The 27,418-nt window shown below is 34.4% G+C and overlaps 1 protein-coding gene and 2 long non-coding RNA genes across 3 annotated transcripts; 1 reads left to right on the forward strand and 2 right to left on the reverse strand.

Annotated features, from left to right (window-relative positions):
* Positions 1-153: 153 nt before the first annotated feature.
* LOC135846299 (uncharacterized) lies at positions 154-2,001 on the reverse strand. The gene has a single exon (XM_065365301.1). The coding sequence runs from the start codon at positions 1,899-1,901 to the stop codon at positions 345-347; it is 1,557 nt and encodes a 518-aa protein (XP_065221373.1). The 5' UTR covers positions 1,902-2,001; the 3' UTR covers positions 154-344.
* Positions 2,002-9,520: 7,519 nt separating this feature from the next.
* LOC135847361 (uncharacterized) lies at positions 9,521-13,005 on the forward strand. Its single transcript, XR_010559158.1, has 2 exons — positions 9,521-11,340; positions 12,502-13,005. It is a non-coding gene; the product is annotated as an uncharacterized LOC135847361 (long non-coding RNA).
* A 1,420-nt stretch (positions 13,006-14,425) lies between these two features.
* On the reverse strand, positions 14,426-15,128 carry LOC135849330 (uncharacterized). Its single transcript, XR_010559521.1, has 3 exons — positions 14,844-15,128; positions 14,640-14,758; positions 14,426-14,516 (listed from the first exon to the last, which is right to left on the reverse strand). It is a non-coding gene; the product is annotated as an uncharacterized LOC135849330 (long non-coding RNA).
* Positions 15,129-27,418: the final 12,290 nt, after the last annotated feature.

Consider the following 27,418-nt stretch of genomic DNA (forward strand, 5'->3'; position numbering starts at 1 on the left):
TGAGAAGTTATAGTACTTTTACGTGGTTTTTAACCATGACATACGAGGTTTTCAACTTTATAATGGAGGAATTATTAGACTTACGAGCTTTATAAAGACGACATACGAGGTTTTCGAATTTATAACCAATGGAATTCCTATGCTTACATGGTTTACAATATTCATTTCCCAAATTATTGCACTTTCTTTGACATAATAAGCTCAAAGTTTTGTTAAACAAAAAACATCAGAAAATAAAATCAACTGATTTATTTTAATATTATTATTTTGAATGAGCATTTTCGATTTAAAAAACCGAATGAAATGATAAAAGTAAATAACATAAAAAAAAACAAAATAGATGCCTAATGAGGCAAGTTATCGTAAAAATCGTGGGTATCCCTAGGAAGTACAGCCTTTAAACTTTGGAGATCGCGAAATTTTGTATCCTTAATTCGTCGGCGAGTAGAAAATAGCTTTGGAATCAAATTTGGAACTTTCTTTGGAGCTTTCTTGCGTGTCGGCAATACGTCCCATGTTTCAGATGAATGGTCAAGCTTGTAAGATAGCACTCCATCTGGTCCATGGCGCAAAGCTCTAATATCAGTGACACATGGGTCGCCAGTTTTCTTTCCAGGTCGGATAGATGGGTACCAAGAAAGTTTTGTGAAGTCAAAGAATTCTTCAAAGTGCCAGTATTTTGTAACGTATGGATGAGGTTTCTTGATATCTGATTTCAGCCTAGCTGTTTCACAATACATCTGGTAGGTGCTAGGTAAGTAGATGTTCTTTTTAGCGAATTTTCTTTGGATGCATGCGTGCATTGCATCACACTCCAACTCCGTATGACCTTTCTCGAGATATTTCTGTATTACAGTTACTTGTCGCTTCATGGCAAAGTTTAAGAGAGCATTGGACAGTACAGCATTACGATTTTGATAAGTACAACCATCACTCCACATAATTATCTCATCTCCTTCCGTTAAAGGTAAATGTTCTAAATAGTCTATAATCATGGTAGCGAAGACACTTGACTGCAAATCAGCTTCTGATTCGTCCCAAAGGTTACATAAACCATCATGAGTTCTCGGGTCATAAATAGTAAAATTATGTACGTTTAGTTTCGTTTTGAAGAACACAGCAGATGCCTTCATCAATGGGCATACCATGACAGCTTGAACATCCATAGAGAAAACAAACTTCTTTTCTAGATTTTTAATATCGGCAGTCTTCTCATTTTGAGCTATGTCTTTCTTCTGTCGATGAAGCTGATAATCTGCATCACTGATAACTAAACTTCCATTCTCATAGCCTACACAGAAATCACATCGATCTTTCCGTGGCTTGAATATACTTATCTTCAGTTCCTCAACAACATCGTTAAATCCTGTGTAATCAAGAGGCTTCTCTTCCTTCTCCTTGCAATACTTTTGATATTCACGATAAACATGGCTCAGACTGTCCCAAATAGATTCAAGATATAGGCGAGAGGTGTCCTTACGACAATAATGCGACTCCATTTTTGGTAGTAATCCTAAGAAATCTTTTACGATGCCACGTCTTCTTTCACTATTCGCGGTTCTTAAATGATTGGTCTTAGGTGCCTTTTCATCAAATCCGACTTTTACCCAGTTGAGAACTGTCCACTCCCTTAAACCGAAGGTATTTAAAAACATGGTTTTGCAAACTCGAATTTTTTTCTGTTCTTCAGCATTCTGTATAGTAAGATGAAATTGAAGTGATGTATTTCTTCGAGAAACAGCTCCCTTTCGATGTCGAGTGTCTTTAGGTAATGAATGAGTAACTAAACTTCGAACTGTAGCTTTCTTTGCTGACCAGTCCATAGACCAGAATTCGTTGAAACAGATTTCACGATTTTCATCAGTCATTTCACGACATTGAACTATTCCTTTTCCTGACATGCTCAATTTACAGTCACACCTAGGAAGCAATTTACGAGCACTTCGAGGTTTTACATATTGGCGTTTTCCAGATGGTGTTTTCACAAGACCATTATAAGATAATCCTGAAAAAGAGAAAATTATCATAAATTTTCATTACCTTTCAAAAAATGAAAAAACTTCTATAAAATTGAGAAAAAGCGAAAACATTTGAGCAAAAAATGAACAAAAAACTGGAAAAATTTTGGATAAAATAAACCAAAAAAAAAACAATCAAAATGTGGGTAAAATGTACAAAAAAAAATCTAGGTGTAATCTAAAACATAACAAATTTTTTGTTTTGCCAAGTTACTAAAATTTATTGTTAATTTATTATTCACCTTTTTCGCGTAATTTCTGATTTCGTTCAACAGTCCATGACTCTGGATCAGCGTGTCCTTTTCTGGCCCTTTTTTTTTTCACTGGTGAAGGTGAAGGATCTCGCTTTTTTTTAAGATTATCAGTCGCTGAATCTATGTCTATAGTAGATTTTTCTAAAGGAAAAATTCCTTCCTCGTCTATGACAGAATAAAATGAACATTAAAATATTTAATTTTCCCTAAAGCATTTCTCAAATTTTTCTCATTTACCTGTAACAGCTTTTTCAATGGTAAACGTACTATTCAAATTATTAGCCTCTTGGTCTGAATCAGGAATGTATGACGGATCATCAGGGTCTGACTCGAATAATTCATCGCCTAAATTGTTACAGATGATTTCGATCTGCTGTGTAGGACCTTCAACATAAATTGTATAGGTAATTTAAATCATAGTATACCTATAGGCTATAACATATCGATTATGGATTATATTGATACCTACTGAATAGATGTAGGTACCTATTTACTAACTTTTTGTTGCAGACTCATGCATCTGAAGTTCAATCTGCTCTTGTACTTCAGGATCATTTTTACTGAGAATAACATCGGCAACTGGCTCTGATGTTTCACGATCATTTTCATTAGTATTTTGTTGCGATTCCAGCCAAGCTAAAACTCTAAAACCTTTTTGCAACTCCAAATCATCCTCGAAATCGTCATGAAATTCATCTAATGGAGGGACGATACCTTCAACAATACCAGCTAAATGCAAAGAAAGATCATTGTGCATGTAGTCTAATGTTGATATTATCATAATGAATATAAATTTAGTGACTTACTGGTATTTTCAACAGCTGCCTTTTCACATGCCAACTGAACTAACGTTTTAGCACGAGCATTCATGGTGGAAGCATAAAACTCAGGATAAAAATTTCAACTTATATTCTAAATGAACTAACGTTTTAGCACGAGCATTCATGGTACAAATAATAAAACTCAAGATAAAAATTCTAACGTAATAACGATCATCGTATGTTGAACTTCTAAACCCGACACAACATGCTCATGCTGTTTATTATCAGCTGTTGAATACTTTGTAATTACTCGCATGATGCACCCTCGTATGTCATACCTACTTAATGTGTATTTATGTGCAAATCTGTTGTCGGTTAACATAGAAAGCTCGTATGTCAGACTTACGTGTATTTTGAATTCGTAGTTTTGCTGTCTGAGAACATAAAAACCTCGTATGTCGGACTTACGTGTATTTTGAATTTACAACTTTGTTGTTGGTGAGCATAGAAACCTCGTATGTCCGACTTACGTGTATTTTAATCTTGGATTTTTCACGTGTTGGACTTGCGTGGTTTATAATTACGCAGTTTGGAGCACTAGAATGCGTTTTAGACTTACGAGGTTTTCAAATTTGGATTTCTCGTTCTTTTTTACTTTAGAAACCACAAAAAACGCATTTTCGATAAAACGTGGACTTACGAGGTTTTTATACCAAGCCATCGATGTGGTATGTTGTACCTTTCAAAACGTTCGTTCGTATTTCGCATTTCGCATTTCGCGCAGACCACTGATGATCAGGCCATCAGGTGATACCTAGACCTACCTAGTACCTCTACCTACTCGTACGTGTAGCGTGACGCGTGTGGTAGGTAGTAGGTACTTTGGCAGCTACATTATCGAATCTAATATTATTTAACATAGAACAATAGTCTTGTAAATGAGTTGGAAGTCTCCTCTCTCGTTGAGGTCTTTGCTGTGGAGGAGGCTGGTTAGGAACATTTACCAATTCAGGAACGTTTACCATTTCATCGGTATTCTGATTATTCTCCAGATTTGCAAATTTTCATAGCTGCTTTGAGCTACTAAATTTTGCAGCTTTTGCTGTACTGCAGTTAATTGTAGTTTCTTAACGTTGGCGATAGGATGCAGCATAAACAATCCGCATGTGGGCATTGGAATGCACGAGCATCCTTAAGACCCTTGTGATCCGTTTGTTTATAGCTGTATGTGATGCACGCATAGACTACTTTGCCTTTTTAAAAGTTAAGCGGTCAATACATTAAGTTGTAAGCAGAGCAATTTACACAAATGATGATTGGACTAGAGTAAAACAAGTACAACTTGTCTAAAACCGTTGAAACGATTTTGTTTCAGAAGGATAGTCGAACCTTTCAATTCACCGCCTAAAATGCGTTGAATAATGGTACCTACTCACCAATTCGTGACATAATATGAAATTCTTACATTAGTACTTTACTCGTTTTTTTTTTAAAAATATGTTTACTTACTTAGGTATTAATCTACTTCTAGTTTTATGAATTTATCATAACTTTAGAGTTTATTCTATTTTCTTTAATCGTGTAATGGAAATATTCAACTTGTTTGTCTTATTTTGAATAAAGTAGGTATTCGTGTTCGAAAACGCAATACGAATTACTACAAATGATACGTGTGTGTGTAGTTTTTTTTCTAACGATTTGTAATGAAACACAAACTATTCTTCGGATGTGGTTTGTTTCATCTCATCAACTCAAAGTACCTATGATCTAATCTTCTGATTGAGATCTATTCATTGCCTTTTTAAAAGTTAAGCGGTCAATACATTAAGTCGTAAGCAGAGCAATTACACAAATGATGATTGGACTAGAGTAAAACATGTATTTAGTTATCTTAAAGGAACTCAAAATTTTGGGTTCAGCTACACTGGAAAGTTTAAAGAATATACTGAAATTGAATGCTACGCTGATGCGTCTTTAGGCAGTAACGATTATGAAAGTATAGATCAACCAGTGGCTATGCAATCAAGGTGGAGTTCACGGTTTGATTTTATTTTTGCTTACTTATTTTCGAGTATCGTTTTTGGAGTTTTACTTACTGAACTAATTCATTTGCAAATCAATTCGTTGATCGATTATTTTTATTCTCGAGTCAATAATAATTCAGAAAATTAGGTCGCATCTGACACTTATTCCAATTTGTAAAAAAGAAAGAATTGATGTTCAATTTTCTAACAATATTTCTTCTCACAATTTTTAAAATTGTACGAAGTTTTAAAAATCTGTCCTCCTCTGCTCATAGGCAATAAAAGTGTTTCATTATTCGTTTATGAAAACGCAACTGATCTCCCGTTGGTCTTTTATTGACACCACCGTGAAGAGTGGTATGGTACATCTCTTGCCTGTAGAACCGGAAGTGGCGGGCCGCTTCTCGATCCAGAGGTTCGTTGAAATAGCCAACTCGGTTCATCGGGTTTGGCATTGGGTTTCCCTTTCGGTTGAGGAAAATAAATGAAAAATATCTATTGGTTTAAAAAACCTAATTTAACATAAGTTCAGACTTTTTAATTATTCAGTCTTATTATCTGATAAGATAAAATTCACACAACTATTTCGTAAACTATGGGAGTTTGCCCAGTAGAAGAGCCTCCCAAAAAAAACATTAAGAAATGTAGAGCCGCTGCTTCAACTTTTATTTTAAATGAAATTAAATTCATGGTACTCACCAGATATATGATCTTCGTGATTTACTACACGTGGTGTGTGTAGCATAATTTTGCCCTCTGTAGCCAAAGAGTCGGTGTATGTGAGGGTTCGATGGCGATCTGCCGTTTCTTTCTTGGAAAGTCCTAGTTTTCTTTCCGACGGCATTTCTAAACTCCATTTTCATTTCTGTTTCAAATAAATAAAGAGAAATGAGCTCAAAGATCGAACATTTGTACTGTTGTTAACGAGCATATTTCTCTTTGTTTGTTGCAGGTAAATATTTACATCTTGAAAAGCAACACGTGAGTATTACATCATTTTTGCTCGATTTTCATCAATAAAAAATTATCAAATAAAATTCTTTTAAAATCTTGATATTTATTGGATGAGGAATCGCCAACATGACGAAATCCCTTCATCCGGCCACCGCAGGATTTTACTATCCTAAAATAAATATCCATCATAATCACTAGAGTTGCTTTTAATCGAACAGTTTGCTACTTCAGTAAAATTCTGGTCAAGATATGTACATAAAATGATCTACACACTTTGGCCAGAATTACCAATGCTTTTTATTTAGCTGCTCTACTTTTATTTTAATGCACGATGATATAATACTGCTAAAACGCAACATTTTTCTTTTTTAAATTTAAAAACAATCCATCATGCCTAAAATTGTAGCCTTGAAGAAATCCTGCTACCCAATTAAAATTAAAAACATTAGTCAACAACTCTTAATGAACATGCACAATTGCACAGTGATATAATACTGCTAAAATGTATCCCTAGACCTGCATTTTTTGATATTTCAGAGTGCTAGTTCTTCTTAAGAGCCTCAGAGGAGATCAACCAACGTTCCATCTACAAAGGGCCCTAGGTATCTGATAAATGACTTCATCGACATACTTCTCAGTTTCCATGATAAAAATGTACCTACATTTAAATTTCGAATATGTCTGAATTGAATGAACACATAGTTATAAATTAAATATGTCTGTACAACGTATTACTTACATGATCAAAAGGTGCACATTTTATGTACCTGTATGTTTTTCCCCTAAATATCCGACCTAATTCACTATAATATTACAATTACCTCTATAATTTAGAAACAAAAAAATTACAATTATGTGCATTTATCAAGAAAATTGGCGGGAATTAACAATTGATTAGAACAAGGTTGTGCAAAGATTGCACACAGATTCAACTAAAATGACAGGTGTTGCATGATGTAAAATTATTAAATTTTTTTAAATTAATACACAGGAACTCAGATGATACGAACTTAGTAACTTACTTACCAGTACAAAAAGCAGTGCGCACAGTGGGCTGTGAGCACCCTCAAAACGGGCGTAATTCAAAAACTTATAATGAACCCTAAAAAAATGGTATAATGATACCCTCCCTTATGTTTTTGGGGTCGCAGAATACGAATTTGACAATATTTTTTTTGTAGGGGTGGGGGGTGAGGGGGTTAGGGGAGCGAAAAATTCAAAATTTGACTATAATGATGTGTGATATGTCGAAATGTATGTTTTTGAGGGTGTAGATCACGAATCTGACAGTGTTTTTTTCGTAGGGGTCAATGGTGGGGGCTGAGGGGGTGAAAATGTTTAAAAATTCAAAATTTGACTATAATAATGTGTGATATGTCGAAATGTATGTTTTCGAGGTTGTAGATCACGAATTTGACAATATTTTTTTCGTAGGGGTTAATGGTGGGGGATGAAGGGGGTGAAAAATTCAAATTTTGACCATAATGATGTGTGATATATCGAATTGTATGTTTTTGAGGGTGTAGATCACGAATTTGACAATATTTTTTTCGTAGGGGTGAATGGTGGGGGATGAAGGGGGTAAAAATGGTGAAACATTCAAAATTTGACCATAATAACGTGTGATATGTCAAAATGTACGTTTTCGAGGGTGTAGAAGGGGTGAAGGGTGGGGGATGAAGAATTTTCTATTGGGGAGCCGTCAAAGTCCCTGGAAGAAAAAATTTGTCACATTTCAACGAAATTCACCAAGATTTTTCACTATAATCGACTGTGGAGGTCGCGGGGGCACTTTAGGGCAAAAATGGCAATTAACATCTTGTAATACACTATCTTAAGTATTACCAGCCACTGGAATTTCCCGTGCATCTACGTGCAAAAATTTTTTCTATTGATATTTATGCAGCAGAGTAGGCAAAAAACGGAGTTTCAACGTAAATTATACCTCTATAATTACTTTATAACAACTAAAATCGAGTAAATTGATGAAAATTACTCACTTTTAGTTGAATTATTCATATTCGGTACATTTCGACATATCACACATCATTATAGTCAAATTTTGAATTTTTCACCGTTTTCACCCCCTTCAGCCCCCACCATTGACCCCTATGAAAAAAATATTGTCAGATTCGTGATCTACACCCTCAAAAACATACATTTCGACATATCACACATCATTATAGTCAAATTTTGAATTTTTCGCTCCCCTAACCCCCTCACCCCCCACCACTACAAAAAAAATATTGTCAAATTCGTATTCTGCGACCCCAAAAACATAAGGGAGGGTATCATTATACCATTTTTTTAGGGTTCATTGTAAGTTTTTGAATTACGCCCGTTTTGAGGGTGCTCACAGCCCACTGTGGTGCGTAGGACGTTTCAGGCCAGTAGTCACTGAATCAAATTTGCGACGAAATTTTAACGCATTTTGATAGGCTGCAAGGTACTGTTGCCAGAATTCAAAATGCGAATTCAATTGCACCGGAATGCTTACTATACTCAAGCCCTCTAATCTAAAATTATCTTTCCATGGTACATACATCCTTCTAGTGGCTTCGAGTTCAACAAGATTTTTGTTAGTTGGAATTTTCTTGCATCCTTCTCGGTGACACATAAATTTTCCATCTTGTTTGGTTTTCGCTAAATCTTTTGCACACGCGAGATGGTAGAGGTGATGGCATGCGAATGTACAAATTACACCGTTCGGATCGATGGTGACATCATAAATAAACTAATACAAATAACTAATAATTAGTTCATAATAAATTTAAATGAAATTTTTATCATATAAATTATACTAAAAAAAAGAATCGCTTAAAAGTAAATATTATTAAAAAATATTCTATGTATATATAAATCTTTAAAATCTGCATAGACAAATGTTGAGAAGATTACTTACTTATGTCCATCCTCTCTTGATTATGATTATTGTGACACAGGCCAGCACAGGCTCGGAATAGTGCCGCCACTACTGGCCCAACATATTCAATATACTTACTTGTGAACACACCACAGATAACGAATAAGTTGTGACTTTTTTGCTGTAACATGGTATTTTGATGGCTGGTCCACAGATACGTATTTGGCATCACCTGATACCACCATATTGCAAATTAACTCGACTGAGACCATACACAACTGCATAATCAACATATTTCAAATCTTCCAAACAACAAAAATTTCAAAATTATGCGGTGAGGATGAAAATGTCAACACAACTGTACATTTTACCCTAAAAAATGCTACTCAAAATGTTCATCTTCACTGGCTACATGTTCACAAGCGACGATTCCCATTCCTGAATATGTATTGTAATTTATGTAAAGGGAGGAATTGCAGCAGATAAATACATTTGATTGAAAACATTATTGCCTTCAAAAGATCAAAAGGAGTTTTTAAATAAGTTCATGAGAGTAAGTAATTGTTACAGCTTCATTAAAGTACTCAAAATTTTGGAGATTTGTACAAATATTACCACCATTAACAAAAAATATGAGACTTTCACACAACTTTCCCATAAAGTATTAAAAAATATGTTATGAAAAATAGTGGTAATCAACTGTTGAAATAAACACCCATATAGTGTGCTATTGCTGCTGGCTGCAGGAATGTACTCTATGTGGCAGGTTTTGGAAGCAGTACCAGTGAAACTTGTTGGTTGGAGTGCGGATGACGTCATAGCATTATCTCCTCTTGAATTCAAATATGTAATGACACGCGAGTTCAATATACTCTATTTTTATAATGATCACGTTTCACCTTGTGAGTACTTCAAGCCTAATGTAGCTAAAGGACCGTTTTTTCCTTGGAAATGTTTACAAGTTTGAAACTACCAAATCAAATCCTTCCACTTTGAAAAACCTAATAGAAATAACACTTGAGACCGTGACTACAATGAACGAGAAAATATAAAGAACAATTTGGGCGCTTAATAAGTCAAATTTAACAACAAAGATGCATGATTTAAATCAGATTTCTAATGCGCCAATGTCCGAGGACAATCTTGATATTGAAAGCAATACAAAAATGGTGACTTACCCCAGCTCAGGCTATTTTGATGGCCGAGCTAATCAGTTTATTCGGCTTCCTTATGGTCTAAAGATTTTGTCTGCATTGTTTATTAATCTAATAAACAAAGTAATTCAAGATAAAAAGGATATTAGCAAATATTTAACGCAGATGTAGAAGATAGTTTTTTAAAATTGATATGGTAATTTAATGAATAAACTAGACAGCTGCGCTTAGCGCAGCTGTAACAGTGTGCGTAGCTTCTTTAGTTTGGAAAGCGCAACGCAATTTTGGAAAAGAAGCATAACAAAATTTCAAAAAAAGGCGCAACTTCGAAAAAAGCACAATGCGACTTCAAAATAATAAGCACAATGCGATTTAGAAAAAAATCACAACGCAAATTTCAAAAATAGAACAAGATTCCGAAAAAAATCAAAATACGATTTTGAAAAAAAGCATAACGAAACTTTTTAAAAAAAACGATTGGAATTTTGAAAGCAGAACGCAATCATGATTTAAAAAAAAATCACAATACGATTATGAAAAAAAAGCACATCACGATTTTCAAAAAAAGCACAATGCAACTTTGAAAAAAAGCGATTGGGATTTTGAAAGCAGAACGCAATCATGATTTTAAAAAAAACGCACAACGTGATTTCGAGAAAAAAAGCACAATACGATTTTCAAAAAAAGCACAAAGCAACTTTGGAAAAAAGCAATTGGGATTTTGAAAGCAGAACGCAATGATGATTTAAAAAAAAGCACAACGCGATTTTGAAAAAAGGCACAACGCGAATTTTAGTTTAAAAAAAGCACAACGCGATTTCGAAAAAAAAGCACAACACAATTTTGAAAAAAAAAGCACAACGCAATTTTGAAAAAAAGCACAGTGCGAACTTTGAAAAAAGATCAACGCGAATTCTCAAAAAAGCACAAGGCCAACTTTGAAAAAAAGCACAATGCGACTTCGGAAAAAAAAGCACAACGCAAATGTTGAAAAAAAAAACAGAACGCGAACTTCAAAAAAAAAGCACAACGCGATTTTGAACGCGATTTTGAAAAAAAGCACCACGCAATTTTGGAAAAAAAGCACAACACAATTTCGGAAAAAAGCACAACGCGATTTTGAAAAAAAAACGAACTTTGAAAAAAAGCACAACGCGATTTCAAAAAAAAGCACAATGCGATTTTGAAAAAAAACATGATTTTGAAAAAAAAGCACAACACGATTTTGGGAAAAAAGCACAACGTGAACTTCAAAAAAAAAAGCACAATGAGGACTTCGAAAAAAAAGCACAACACGATTTTGAAAAAAAAGGCACAACGCAAATTTTAGTGAAAAAAAAGCACAACGCGATTTTGAAAAAAAAGCACAATGCAAACTTTGAAAAAAAGCTCAACGTGAATTCTGAAAAAAGCACAAGGCCAACTTTTAAAAAAAGCACAATGCGGATTTTGGAAAAAAAACACCGCGATTTCGAAAAAAAGCACAACGCGAACTTCAAAAAAAAAGCACAACGAGATTTTGAACGCGATTTTGAAAAAAAAACACCACGCAATTTTGGAAAAAAAAGTACAATACAATTTCAGAAAAAAAGCACAATGTGAACGTTGAAAAAAAACAACTCGAACGTTGGAAAAAAACACAATGCGATTTCAAAAAAAAAACAACGCGATTTTCATTTTAAAAAGCACAACGCGAACTTTGAAAAAAAGCACAAAGCAAATTTTGGAAAAAAAGCACAGCGCGATTTTGAAAAAAAATGCACAACGCGATTTTGAAAAAAAAGCACAACGCGAACTTCAAAAAAGAAGAACACAACGCAAATTTTAGGGAAAAAAGCACAACGCAAATTTTAGAAAAAAAGCACAACGCGATTTTGGAATAAAAGCATAACACGATTTTGAAAAAAAAAGCACAACGAGATTTAAAAAAAAAGCACAACGCGAATTTTAGAAAAAAAGCACAACGCGATTTAAAAAAAAAAAAAACAACGCAATTTTTGGAAAAAAGCATGTGATTTTAAATAAAAAGCGCAACGCGAACTTTGAAAAAAAAGGCACAACAAAGTTTTGAAAAAAAGCACAACGAGATTTTTTAAAAACAAAGCACAACGCGATTTTGAAAAAAAAGCACAACGCGAACTTCAAAAAAAAAGAACGCAAATTTTAGGGAAAAAAGCACAACGCAAATTTTAGAAAAAAAGCACAACGCGATTTTTTTTTAAAAAAAGCACAACGGGAATTTTGGAAAAAAAGCACAATGTGATTTTTAAAAAAAAAGCCCAACGCAAACTTTGAAAAAAAAGCACAACGCGAACTTCAAAAAAAAGGCACAACAAAATTTTGAAAAAAAAGCACCACACCATTTTGGAAAAAAAGCATAACGCGATTTTGAAAAAAAAAGCACCACGAGATTTAAAAAAAAAGCACAACGCGATTTTTAAAAAAAAGCACAACTCGAATTTTGAAAAAAAAGCACAACGTGATTTTTAAAAAAAAGCGCAACGCGAACTTTGAAAAAAAAGCACAACGCGAACTTCAAAAATCAAGGCACAACAAAATTTTGAAAAAAAGCACCACACCATTTTGGAAAAAAAGCATAACGCGATTTTGAAAAAAAAACACGAGATTTAAAAAAAAAGCACAACGCGATTTTGAAAAAAAAAGCACAACGTGAACTTCAAAAAGAATCACAACGCAATTTCGAAAAAAAGCACCACACAATTTCGAAAAAAAAGCACAACGCGATTTTGAAAAAAAAGCACAACGCGAACTTCAAAATAAAGAAACAATGCGAATTTTAGAAAAAAAGCACAACGCGTTTTCGAAAAAAAGCACCACGCAATTTCAGAAAAAGAAGCACAACGCGAACTTTGAAAAAAAACACAATGCAAATTTTAGGAATTGAAAAGCACTAGATTTCGAAAAAAAAGCACAACACAATTTTTAAAAAAAAGCACAACGCGATTTTAAAAAAGAAGCGCAACGTGAACTTTGAAAAAAAAGCACAACGTGATTTTTAAAAAAAACTCGATTTTGAAAAAAAAGCACAACGTGATTTCAAAAAAAAGCACAACACGATTTTGAAAAAAAAAGCACAACGCGATTCCGAATACACTATGCTATGCTATTCTGAAAGCTCCGGAGCACAACGCGATATATCAGGAAAGCATAAGCACTGCAGTACTGAGAGATTGAGAGAACCTCTTGGGAGCACAGCAAAATCACAAATGACTGGAGGTTTTGATTCTGAAAGGGTAACCACCTGCTTTCAGCATCTACGTGTGTAAATGAAACACCTGCAGGTGTTTCACAAATGACTGGTGGGTTTTCATTCCGAAAGGGTAACCACCTGCTTTCGGCATCTAGTCTAAAATTGAACAATGGGAAAGATAACACTGTAGATAAGAATATTTTAGGACCCCTGCAGTGTTACATTTTAAAACCGATGTCGGCTTCCCTTTTGATACCTTTCTCATTGTTCAATTTTGAAAATTTAAAGTTTAGCTCCACGTGGAGCCGCAACATGCTCTTCAAAATTAAATTTTTACCACCCATTGTGTTCGCTCAATTCAATAAAAACCGGCAGATAAGCGAACACAAAGGGAAAGGCCATATCAAAAGGGAAGCCGACAAAAGCGAAGCCGACTTTAAATTTTCAAAATTGAACAATGAGAAAGGTATCAAAAGCGGCGCCGACAGTCAGTTAAATTTCCAAATTTATGTAACACCGCATGGGGTTGTAAGAACATTTCCCATTGTTTAATTTCCGAAAAATCACCCCTGTGGAGTTACATAAATTTAGAAATTTAACTGACTGTCGGCGCCGCTTTTGATACCTTTCTCATTGTTCAATTTTGAAAATTTAAAGTCGGCTTCGCTTTTGTCGGCTTCCCTTTTGATATGGCCCTTTTCCCTTTTTTATTCTTTTTTTGGTACAAATTTTCGTAATTAATTGCAATTACTCAAGAAGCTAATTGAGTAATTGCAATTATAATTACGACATTCCCTCCCTCAAGTTATGCCTCACCTACCTACGAAAGATTCAAAAAAATCGGCCCATTCCTCTAAGAGAACATTCGAGCCAAAGAATTTTTCAACTTTCGGAACGAAACCAATAGTGTGCTACGCACACTAAAAAATTGAAAAAATGTATATGCTCACCTAAATAAAATGATTTGAATTATTCAATTAAAAAATATTAGGTAACAATAGAATTTTAATAATAAAAATAAAAATTTAATTTATTCAATCAATTTTTGAACTTGGAATTAATTATTCAACAGCGAAAAAATACGGATAGACAAACATTCATACATACTCGACATACATTTTTGTGTCTTTAAATGATTCGCGGGGACTGAAGCCGGCTAAACACACAATTTTCATGTTGTATTTCCCCAAGTCCTCGGCAACGGTTTCCAATATGACGTTTTTTTTTATTACTTACAACCGTTCTTGAATTCATCAACTCCTTCGAAAGCACCTCGACTGTGAAAAAAAATAACGATTAGATGCAATCTAATTACAAGTTCAAAACTTTTATTGAATCATACATGTATCCAACACAATGTTTGAATCACACGTATTTTCAAAGGTATGTATAACTCTAACATATAACTCGAACTATGGTCAGCTGTCACATATGCTTCGAACTATGTTTGCTGCTCGTCACCTTGGTTTCGCTGCGCTTCGTTTTGCTGCTCGAATTCGCTTTGTTCTTATTCTTCTTGCTATGACGTCAAAAACATTTCGATTAGCTAAAATTTTGTTGAAGAAATGAACAGACTACATGTTCAAAAAAAAACACGAACTTACCCACACTGATTCGCGTACTTCATCATAATATTCATCATCCTAGTAATCGTCCTCCTCGTCCTCGCCGTCCTCGATTTCCTGCTCCTCCTCCTGCTCCTCCAGGAATTCGTCATAAGTCCATTCGAAGCGGAAATTTTGGACGCTGGGTGAGCTCTCGTTCCTCTTTCTCCGAAACCGCCACGCCTACAGGTATAGGCTAATCGAAAAATAAAAGAAAAGCGTTTACAATTTATCAACTTCCTGCACATTTTTGAAAACAACAATGATCTATTTAAAAGTGTGAGGAAATCCATAAACTTACAGCTGGGTCTGATGGTTCAGGAGAGACGACTGCGACTCCTCCTCGATCACTACGTCTTCCAGCTCTGAATCCTGAAAATTGATTGAAATATCAATAACACGAGATAATATTTGAAATAACCTTCAAAATACAAAAAATTAGCATTCCATAATATTGCGAGTTTAAAAAATGAACATGTTTCATTTCAAATTCTACGGACTTTTCTACACTTTGGCGTATTCTTATTCATTTTCCAAGTAGGGAAGAATTTGAATTTTAAAAACAAAAAAAAAAACATTTTCATTTTTTAAACTTGCTAGAAAAGTTCAAAAAGAGTTTTAATATTTAAGAAAAAAAAACAAATAGATCAGACGTAATTTTTATTTGTAATAATTGCTTAATTTTCATTGAAAGTTCTCGAAGTAGTCGATTTTGTCCACAGAATAACTGGGAACGTAGTCTCCGTCGTAGGGCGTTTATACATACTCTCTAAATTTGAAACAGTGGAATTTAACTGCTTAGCAGTCACGACATTTTGGTTTCTTAAAAGCAGTAGTTTTTTACTGCAAAACAGTGGAAAATCTACTGAATTGGTCAGTAAAAATCATTTTTACTGATCAATTTAGTAAATTTTTTACTGCTTTAAGAAGCCAAAATGTCGTGACTGCTAAGCAGTGAAATTTCACTGTTTCAAATTTAGAGAGTAACTAGGGTTGATCCTCATTGTTCTATACGCTATTTTTATCTTTGTTATATTTATAGTTAAATATCTCAAACAAAGGTATCGTTCAATCGATCTCGTAATCGACCATAAGAGTACTAAAATATAAGTTAATTTTAATAAAACTTTTCGAATATTAATTCTCTATAATTGTTGAAATATGTGTAATTTTTAATCATAAGTATTTTTCTATTTCTCTTAAAAATCCTGTTTTTTTTGTTTAAAAGTAGTCAAACAATGGAAAGGTAGAGCTTGAGAAAACGGTGAGTACATTTACCTGAGATGGATTTTTAAGATGATATCAATTTATAGATTTCAGAGAGTTCACGGTCGGTGAAGCCATACAATGTTTGGAAGGTTTACACCAATCTTCAAAACCCTTTGATAGTTGGTGACATTGCAACTGAAGGTCCACCAAAATTTAAAACAATACTTTAGGGTTGTCCTCAGAGTACACGAAAGTATGCATATCTAATGTCTGTGGTAAATGCATATAAAAAAGATGTAACGAAAGCACTGTTGATATATGATGGAGTACTCAGAGAACAGAATGTACTCAATTTATTATTAAAAAATTGTTTATGTTTACTCAATAACAAATTGAAATCGACAACAGTTAGCAGCAGCAACAAATCGTTATCTGTACTGTACCTCTTCATCTGTATGTTTTAGATTTTATTTATGTATTTGTATTTTTTAAAATTAGGTATGTACAATTCTTTACAAATTTACTTGTAACTGTCTTCATAAGTTTGGCAATCTGTGGTAGTTGCTAAAATAGAGAAGTAAAAGGTGGCAAATAATCCTCTACACCCAATGTTTGAATATGAGGAACTGAAGCAGTCAAGGCTCAAGTCTAGATGGAGCTTCTGGACAAGTGTGAATGAAATATAAAGACCTCCGGAAGCACAAAGAAGCCGGAGCCTGAAAAACGAAAGACCCAAGTGCAACACTTCCAAGTGGGAGTTCAGCTCTATAATTTGGAAAATGCTCAATTTTTTTAATTACTCGCCATTTTATCTCAGCGGGTTGACAGATGAAATCTGATCGTCTCATTTTCATCTTGATTCTCCGATTTGAACGATACTAAGCTGATTGAAAGAGTAAGTCCAGAAAGTGAAACCTCCATAGCTAATATTTCAGAAGCTGAAATTCATTTTTGGATCTTCGGTAAAATTGAAGAAAATGAAACTGCCATGGATATAGGTCAGTCAGAGTGGAGTTACATGTTCAACTGACGGCACTCTTGGAAAAACTTACAAATTTTTTTGCAGCTCTCAAATGCACACAATAATTTCCAAATTCTTGTTTTGGCCTCATATGCTGTCAAAGATTTGGATTGTATGATGAAAATAAAACCATTCAAGATGCTGAATGAAGATGTGAACTAATGATTTTTCAAAATCTTATTCAAGTGATACATAAAATTATTGTTTCTATCAACTACTGTCAAAAGATATGATTGCAAGAAATGTTACAGTACAACTGCAATTTTCAATATTGAGTTGATTTTTCATCATTATCACGATAATTGTAGGTTTCATTTCAGAAGAATTTAATAATTAAATTTATATAAAATATCAATTTAAAAAAACAATGTTTTCCTCATAAACGAAGTCTGTGGCTGATCCAGTCATACTCCGAAAATACAATCTACGTAAGGAGTTAAACAAAGCAAGTAGGTAATTTTTTTCACCAGAAAAAAAGCAAAGCTCTCTGAAAATCAATGCTGAAGTAAATATTGATCATATAATCAGTACAACAATCCAAGAAGATTTCATTATTTTAATTAAAAAATTTTTTAAAATCTTATTCAAATGACACATGTGTCTTTCATTAATGTATTGTGAGAATTAGAGCAAAATAGTTTAGAAATATCTGTATAAAGTACTCTGTCTTATACTAAGTTACATTGATCCATAAGCTTTAGTTTTCCATTGCCGATGAGTAAGTATGTTTATAAATTTACCCATCTTAATGAGCTGAATATGATGTATTCCAAAAATGCAGATTTTTATAATAGTGAGGAATTGAACAAAAGGATTTGGAGGAAGTACATACCTCAGCCCAATGGGCAAAATGAATTGAGATGACGCTTCAGAAGAGGCGCCAAAAACAATAGCTTCTGTGTGGTATCATAGTCAAATGAAAACCAAATGAAAACCAATCAATCTCTTATTACACCAGAAAAGCTAATAGATGTGGATTGCTCAGCTGTATGCATTCACTGCAATCTAAGTAGGTAATTTTTTTCACCAGAAAAGCTCACATTAATGATGGACAGCGATGAGTACTTTGATGAATATTGGTGCACAGCAAATCAAAAAAAAAAAAACTAAATTACACAGACAAACTCATGTTGGTATATCATACAGAAAGTTGACCCTTGTACCACTGTAAAACCTACATAAGTATCAACATCGTCATTACAACCTATAGAAAAGTTACCAACAAAGTGTAAACATGTTAATGAACAGATGACGACAACAACAACACCTGTATAAAATAATCAATAAATAATTAGGACTCAAGTATACAAAAAAAAATTTCTTTAATTAGAATGAGAACATGAAACAACAACAACAAACAAACAAACAAAACCTATACAATTATGCAAAAAAAATATAAAAAAACATTAAAACATACTTATAAATTTAGTAGCAGGTCTTCAATTAGAGATTGGATTACAGATCGTCTTCATCATTCGACTGGGTCAAATCTGAAAAAAAAATTAAATTAATTGTTTGCTGTTCTCTAATTTGCCAAAAAAAAAGACGAGCGACGTAGCTCGATTTGTTCAAAATTGAGCTTAAATTTAGATTTTCATCCTAAGTTTATATAGGTGATATAGCTCAAAAGTAATGAAATACTGCAGGTTACACATCTTTCTCAGTAAGTTTGCGTGCAACTTCCAGCTCGAGCGTGTTTATATGGGCAATTATTTCAAACATATCATGATGGCGAGAACGCAGATTTCTAAACATACGGAGATATCATAATAAGTATTATTAAAGCATTTTGTTAAGTAATTAAATTCATATTATAATTACCGGGAACTGCATCTCCGGTGTTGCATTCATCCATTTAAACTCAGTGGACACATAAATTCATAGTCGTTGTCCTTATGGACAATGAAATTTTAATCAAGCCAATAAGTCTTATTCACTGATTACAAGAGTTTTTTCAATTGCCTTTAGTTTATTGCCTGGGGTAAATTGTAGTTTTCCAATTTTCATGGAATAAAATTTTGAGAAAATTGAATTTTCAAATATTTTCTGGAGGCTCTGCATATTGTGAGTATCAAAACGATTCGAAAATTCAACATCAACATGACGAAATTCAGCTTAAATACTTGAACATTTTCTGCTAAACAGTCTCCTTAAAAAAGTTGGATTTTTTTCAAATTTTCTCATCTAAAAGTGATTTATTGTTCCAATGAGAGCGTTTGGATTTATGTAAGGGTGTAAACACTTTAAATTTATCGGCGTGAGTAGCTTTACGCGACGTATTAGTCGTTCAGCTACTTTTTCCTCTATCCACGTCTCAACTTGTCGTTTTGGCGTGTGTAGAGTTATTCTCCTATATTTGGTGCTAGTGACCGTCATATAGTCTTTGGTGCATACGATCGTTGATAGATCTGTATTTACCCATTTTTATACATAGGCGCACGTTCTGGTGCTCTTCATGACGACTTTCTACCATGGAGTTCATTAAATCGTATTATCGCGACACAAATAGGCCAAGAGAACAGTCCCTGTGGAAGAGGGATGGAAACAAAAATATCCGAATTTGGATTTCGACGAGTTGTTGTCGAGGCGTAACAACTTCGACACATGGAAATCACGACCCTGTCGAGCTCGATTAGACCAGGATACTCTGAAATCATGTTATTGAGTGAAAAATTGAGCATTGGGCGGATATCTCCTCCCCGACCAAGTTGTTGTCTGTTTTCACTTCTTCTTTTATTTGTTCCACGCCAATGGGGACGACCAGAATTTCTGTTCTTTCAATAGCTGGTTCTATTTTAACTGTTGGTTGTTCCAAAATTGTTGTAATTGCTGGCTTCACCATTCGTTTAAGTACTGGGTTTAGCTTGGGTACTTTACAGGCCTGCGCACCAGTTTGCTTCTCCAAATCCCTTTCCTTATGCTTTCTAGCACCTTCTTTGGGGTTACAAACCAAATCGCACATTTCACACCGAATTTTTCCTTCGGGGTGGGCACTTTGAAGATGTTCAGATAATTTGTTTCGGTGGAATGATTTACCGCAATAAGAGCATTGGATTTGCTGCAAAGTAAGATTACATTTTATTATCACAAAAAGTTAATAGTTGTTCGTGAGTAAGTACAATCTATATGACATCAAAACATCCTGACAACTTAGACATGGTCAAAAATGCTACCAATTTTTGAAAAAAAAAAACCCAATAAAAGGAGAGAGACTTGACACAGTTCTGAACTACAAACTTACAAAATAAAAAAATGACCTTAAATTAGTATACTTAACTATAAATAAAATATTCCTATTCGATAACCTAACCTAGAGCAACAACAGCAAGCGGAAAAACATAATCTATTCGCTAATTGCAAGAGGGTTTCAGTTTTCACCCGAAATTCGTCGAAGATGGTAAAGTAGAATTGGTAAATTCCAGCAGCCAATTACCTCTGGTAAATTCGTTCCGTTGAGGGCAATTCGTATCAGTGGTGACGCCGGTGAAAAATTAAAAACAAACTCCAAAAAGTCAGCGGTCGCAAAAAATACGCAGGCCATGGGGCAAATTCAAAAAGCAAATATCGTTCGAGCGAAATACAACTAAACAGACACCGGAAACCGGAATTCAGAAATTTCCCATAAAGATTTGTTGCAATAAATAAATAAATAAATAAAATACTCACATTTGAACGAATCGACGAATATTAACGTTAATTTCAAAATTATCCGCCATTATAAATAGAACAGCCTGAACCTACGAGAACAGAACAAGAAATGAACTTTCAAATTACTACCACAGATAAACAAAAAAAGGGGATTTTAAAATTACACTCACCTGGAGACTACTTAATGAAAGATAATACAAACAAACAGCTGCATGAAAAAGGCAGGTGTGCAATAAATCTCCATTGACATAGAATTCAAAAGACCGGTCAGGTCATAAAAGTTGTGAAACAGCTGGATGCAAAAAAGAACGGCAATAAAAGAACCTCTGCAAATCCCCTCAGAGCTGCATACCCTTATTTCAAATTTTGAATTTTTGGAATGTCCTTCTCAGACAACAATCTTTACTAACTGATCCAACTGTGGACTACGCTAGGTTGAAAAACGCTAAGTAGTGGTTGAGGAGAGGAAAGGAGTTGGCGTCGCCTATGCTGTAGACTGTTTTTTTTTTCAGCAACCCCGACTGATTTTATCAATGATAATAGTACCATCTTCTATTTCTTCTCTCACGAAAAAATATTTTGTCTTCATTTGACGAGTACCCTTATGATTCACCGGAATCCCACTTGTAGAGTGAACCTGTAGGTCATTAGTTGCGTAACTAGCATCAACATAGCATATAGCTGGAATATCTAAATTCACTTTTTTTGTATAAACCAACTTGAAGCAAGTCATTGCGTACGATTGGCTGATGGCAGTTTTTGTGTAGACAAAAGTACGTTTTTTCACTATGTCTTGATTTTGAGCGATTTATAGCATCATTTACTATGCAGGGTCTATGAACCAATTGGAGGCACATTTTTCCAATAGCTTTTTCACTATCTTTACCCAGAATTTTAGGATCGAAAGGGTATCTTGGCAAAAAAGTGATTCGTGGGTCTACTCGTATAGCCGCATGGATATACATATTTTTGAAATCAATGTATCGAGAAAGCTTTACTTCGTGTTCAGTTGGAGTTCAAGGTTTTAGTAATGGGAATAGTAGGATGATGCTTTCTGCATCTTTTTATCCCTTCGGCCAGTTTGGCGGGTTTTTTATTCTGCCAGTATTTCGCTGAATAATGTGCAGATTTTCGATAGCGGCTTCATCAGGTTTTTAATCTTGCGCACTAATTCGCGCATTTTAGATAACATAAAAATTCACACGAGTACATTTAGGCGTTTTTAAAAACCGCGGCATAAATCAGCCTGTTGGTAGCAACGTTTTGCGTTTTAATCGATAAAACTCGAATTAATCCGCTGGTTTAAGCAGGTTAATCAGCGGATGGGCAGATTCTCTCCCAATGGGGGGCGAGGATTTTTCGGTAGTTTCAATGAAATATGTAACTATTCATTTTCAGATACGGGAATTTACGATGAAATGTTACCAACCTCAGTGATTGCTAAATAGCTCTCAACCATATAATTATATGTATTTAATTGTTTACTCTTCAGATTATTCTTATCTATCAGCAAACTTGTAATGTTTTTTAATTGAGATTTTAATTTTCATTACTTAATATTACTATATCTTTTACAAACATATTTCATGAAATTAATGAAATACTGTAATCCTTGGTATTCTTTGATCATGAAATTGATTTAAATTCTGCCGTATGCCGCATTGAATAAAAGATCCAGCACATTCGCATTCTCCATCTGGTTCGGATCCGCTGCTGCCGGCAAGTCCAACGGAGGCATCTTTGGTTGTGGAAACTAAACCGATTGCTTTATCGCACTTAACAAATTCGTGATAAACCGATTGCTTTATCGCACTTAACAAATTCGCGATCGCGTAATTACGGAACTATAGAGTTCAGTAATAGCAAACTAAATTATTAGAAATATCATGATACATTTGTTTGTTAATAATGAAATGGGGTAAACATAATAATGTCACTGGTAAAGATATTGACACAATTTAACATCACACCTTTTTCGAACAATGCTGCTAAAGATCATTCGAAGAAAAGAAAAATTCAGTGCATCAGCGACAAAAGACCCAACGGAAAAAAAAGGAGCCATATTCCGCGGAAGCTTTACTTACAAGAAAAGTACAATCTGTGAAGAAAAAAATGAGTATATTGTGAAAAAGACCACTGGTCCGCTGAATGCATAACATTTGATTCTTGAATCTTTTTAAATGCAGCATTGACTAAAAATCAGTTAATTAGTAATTTTACATTAACCTTTCAATTGTTTGTACCATGATTCCAGATATACTGTTAATAAAAATTATTTAGTAAGTAATTTTTTAAATTATAATTGAAATTTTGTTTGCCATTTATGAATCATTAGAAAAAAGTGAGATTTCGAATTAAATTTGATCAACGATTGTCACAATTGCAATTGCAATTTTGGTATCATAAGTATCTCAATTTTGCACTCATATCATAATTATACACGTAAGTACTGTTCAGGATATACATATAAAATCCTTGGTATTCTTTGATCATGAAATTGATTTAAATTCTAAACGGTCAGACAAGGTACTCCTCTTGGCGCTTTGATCATATACCATACAGAAATCCTCGATTTTATTTGGAGGAGCAGGTTCAAGGTCAAGTAAAACTAGGACACCCTTAAATGATGATGCCGATCCAGATCTGTAACAACATAATTGAATTTAGTTACATATATGAATTGAATGAAAAATGAAATATAATTGCGTAGTTCTGCCTCCGGGTAACAACGTAGTTTACTTACCTAACTATAAATCGTAATTTTGCGATGTTTTTAAAAGTTTTTTTGTGTATACTATTCTGTCTCTGGGTGACAAATACCAGTTTACAAAAAAATAAAAAATATATAAAATGTAATAAAATAACGTTGAAATGCAGTTGCAAATATAATACAAATTTAATGCAGTTGCAAATATGATACAAATTTCAAAATAGAAGTATCAAAATATTGATAAAAGTAAAAACAATAGAACTACTTACTGAAAAGTATATAATTTTCATAGTCTTTATGTCAAACCGGTTGCTTATCGAAGTTTCAAGACATAAATTGCGGAGTGTAACGCCTTCAGGGACCTTTCGCTCGAGACTTTATGTTGATCTATGATAGGTTGCCTGTCCTATATAGCGATGTGGACTAGGCCTGATATTGCCTATTTGGTCAATTTGGTTTCCAGGTATCAATCCAAGCCTTCTGCTTCTCTTGTAGTCGCCTGTAAAAGAATAATTTGTTACTTGAAAGGTACCTGTGAGCGTAAATTATGTTTCAAAGCTTTCGATAATACAGTACTTACCGCGTACTGCGATTCAGATCATGCCGGTGATGTCACCAATAGGGTTTCAACCTCTGGATTTATTGTCGTGCCATACAATGGAAATCTGGGAAGCCGCGCATAGCGTAGCACGTAGCTCAGCAGAAGCTGAATGAGTTGCTCTGGCTGATGCGATTACTGAACTTAGTGCTCAGCGTAACTTGCTGAAATCGTTAGGTTTTCACTTGGAGACTTCTCTGCTGGCTTCGGACAGTAACTCAGCGATGGATATTGTACGTAATCAAATGGAGTCTAAACGTACTTGATGACATATCAACATGCTGAAATTTTTCCAAGTCGAAAAATCGCCGATAACGTAGAACTGCTTCGACAGGTATAATAAGCCCAACATTCGGGAACAGTTTACCTTTCGCTTCCTCTGTAACCACACATTACATAAACATGATAATATCCTGATTTTAAGAAAGAGTTTATTCTAATGACAGACGCATCAAATGTAGCAAATGTAGCAATCTGAGCAATACTTAGTCAGGGTGAAATAGGTTCCGACTTACCAGTCGCTTAAGCGAGTCACACTTTCAATAAAGCCAAAACCAATTATTCCACCACCGAGAAAGAATTACTAGCGATAGTTTAGGCTGTTAAACATTTTCGCCCATATTTGTACGGTCAGAAAGTTAAAATCGTTACTGATCATCGTCCGTTAACATGGTTATTTAATTGTAAGGACCCAGGCAATAGATTGGTGAGATGGCGTCTTAAATTAGAAGAGTATGAGTATGAATGAAATCATTTATTAACCAGGCCGAGTGAACTCTAACGCAGACGCATTGTCAAGAGTTCATATTACTGCACATAAAATATAACAAATTTCTCTTATTACTGCACATAAAATATAACGAATTTCTATGAGCTAGAGCTCAAAATATAATCGATTTTAACGTAGTAACCGAAACAAATGACTCTGTATTAAATAAGAATAATATTGCACTTTTCATAGAGAGTTGAGTGGCCATGTGGATCAAAGTCATCTGGAGACTGTATGGTGCTGGGGCTCCAATCAATTCCAGCATCAAATACTTGGCGATTTACAAAATGATCCAACTTTGATTGAACCTCTTGAAACAGATTTTGAATTTAACGAATTACCTACTATCATGACAACGTTAAATGTCACTCATTTGAAAAGACATCACCGCAATTTATTTTTATGCATTTACAAAAATTTGTGCATCGATCAATTATCTTATAGTTGAAGATATTTTGCTAACATTAACCAATTTTAATAATTTACATTTGTTTCGTATTCGCAAATTCTAATATTAAAGTTTGTTTAAATTTAAATACAAGAACCGAATTAACTACAGATAAAATTGAAGTAATTCTTGAAGAAAATCATGATTCTAAATTAGAAGGTTATTCTGGCTTTAAACTAGTTTATAAAAAGCTACTTACGTGAAAATTATTATTGGCCAAATATGAAAAAAGATACCTATATACGTGATTATATCCGGCGGAAATGTCCCTCTTGTCGACTTAATAAAATCGATAGACATCCTGCAAGGAACTCCATGTTGATAACTACTACTCGTAACCAACCCTTCAAAAGAATTGCCATCGACATCGTTGGCCCACTACCAGTGACTGAAAAGGGGAACCAATACTTGCTTACTATACAAGATGACCACAGCTATCACAGTCGCAGAATCTTTAAATACTTTCATTTCACAATTCGGTTTACCTAAATTGATACTTTCAGATCAAGGTACTGAATTTATGTCAGATATAATTAAATAATTGACAAAATTATACCGAATAGATCATCAAAAATCAAGTCCAGGTACATCTCAAATAATCAACTAAAAAATTAATGTATATAAATTTACATAGATGCATTCTTCATTTTGTCCTGATTGTCAAATAATTTTTTTGCTACAACAAGATAATATGAAGCCAACCTACAATAAGTCATTAAAATTTACCTAAACATATTGGGGTTGTTCATCAAAATTCTATAGTTAAATTTGATCTTCTGAATCCCCAACTCCTCGAATGCTGGGGCTACCTTGAAAGCCACACTGAGCCAGTCCATCGGACAATTGTATCCTGCTTTATCCTGCGGAATTTCCCTACTCAAATGGATGCTTTATCTGACGTATATGATATCTCTCAACTGACTTGCGTAATGTTAATGACTTACCAACAGCGGTTTTGATGTCGAGGACACGTAGTGATTTGGTGGGTTTAGGTAAAGCCTCGTTCCAGATGGTAGGGTACCAACTCGGGATCATAACGTTCCTGAAATTAACTTGTAGGGTCCTCGTTGATTTTGGATATTTAAACACCGTATTACTTGGCCTGTGTGAGTTAGAGAATGAGTTAGAAATATGGTAACAAAGCAGGTCCATAGCAAAAAGAAAGCCAGATCAACGTATACAATATTATACAATATTATTTTACCAAAATTATGAATCTGCCTCTTAAATCTTCAAATCTTATCAATTACTTTAGATAAAAAACTAGAAATACTACAAACTAGTATTTTACCTCGTGTTGAAATTTTGATCATTTGAATGGAATACTCCTTTTTTTTCAATTTTTTTCAAAATTTTTCGGTATCAATTTTTGCTAAGTATCGATACCTACTTGCTTTTTACCTACATTTTTTCAGAATTTTTACTCGAAAACTTATTTCCAAAATTTTTTACGACATTTTTGCTTGATTGTTTTCGAGTTGTTAATTTGCTAGCATAATTCTATTTTAAAAAGCAGAAAGCAGAATAATAAATACTTGATACTATACTAGTGTTCCATCCTCACTGTTGGTGATTTGTCTTCGTCTGTTTTCGATGATTGGTCAGTCTGGGAGTTACCAGACTGATCTTTCATCTCAAAGTCGATGACTTGTTGACCGACTGTCGGCTGTTCGGTGTTTATTTCGACATTATCTGGCTTGACAGTGTTATCGTCGATGAATACGTGAGTCACCGAACTAGGTGACTGTAGTATTGCATTTTCTGTGTTTTCCGAATTAACGTCATTTTCATCGTCTTCACTCGTCAAGTCATATTCTGTCGAACTTCCTTCTAGGAAGACATCGTCGAGAGGTTCGTTGGACCAATGAGAAGCCGATCTAGGTCTCTCCACAGTTGGACCGAGCTTTTCTGGACGGTAATATTGGCTAGATACCTCATTGTCGGTCAGCTCAGGTAATGTTTGAGTTGTATTGCCAGTTGGACCAGACGCCGAGCTAGACATTGGTTCTTTATTGTTACTCGCCTTTGAAGCTTCGAGGAACGCGATTTGTTCAGCAAGGGACATTGATTCGAATGGTTTGTTCTTTGGTGGGGTATCGCTTGATTGGTCGCTGCTTGCTCCGGTTGCGATCCCACTTGAGTCACTCGTCGGTGGCGTTGGAAAATTCGTGC

The sequence above is a fragment of the Planococcus citri genome, chromosome 5, assembly GCF_950023065.1.
Source record: "Planococcus citri chromosome 5, ihPlaCitr1.1, whole genome shotgun sequence".
NCBI lineage: Eukaryota > Metazoa > Arthropoda > Insecta > Hemiptera > Pseudococcidae > Planococcus > Planococcus citri.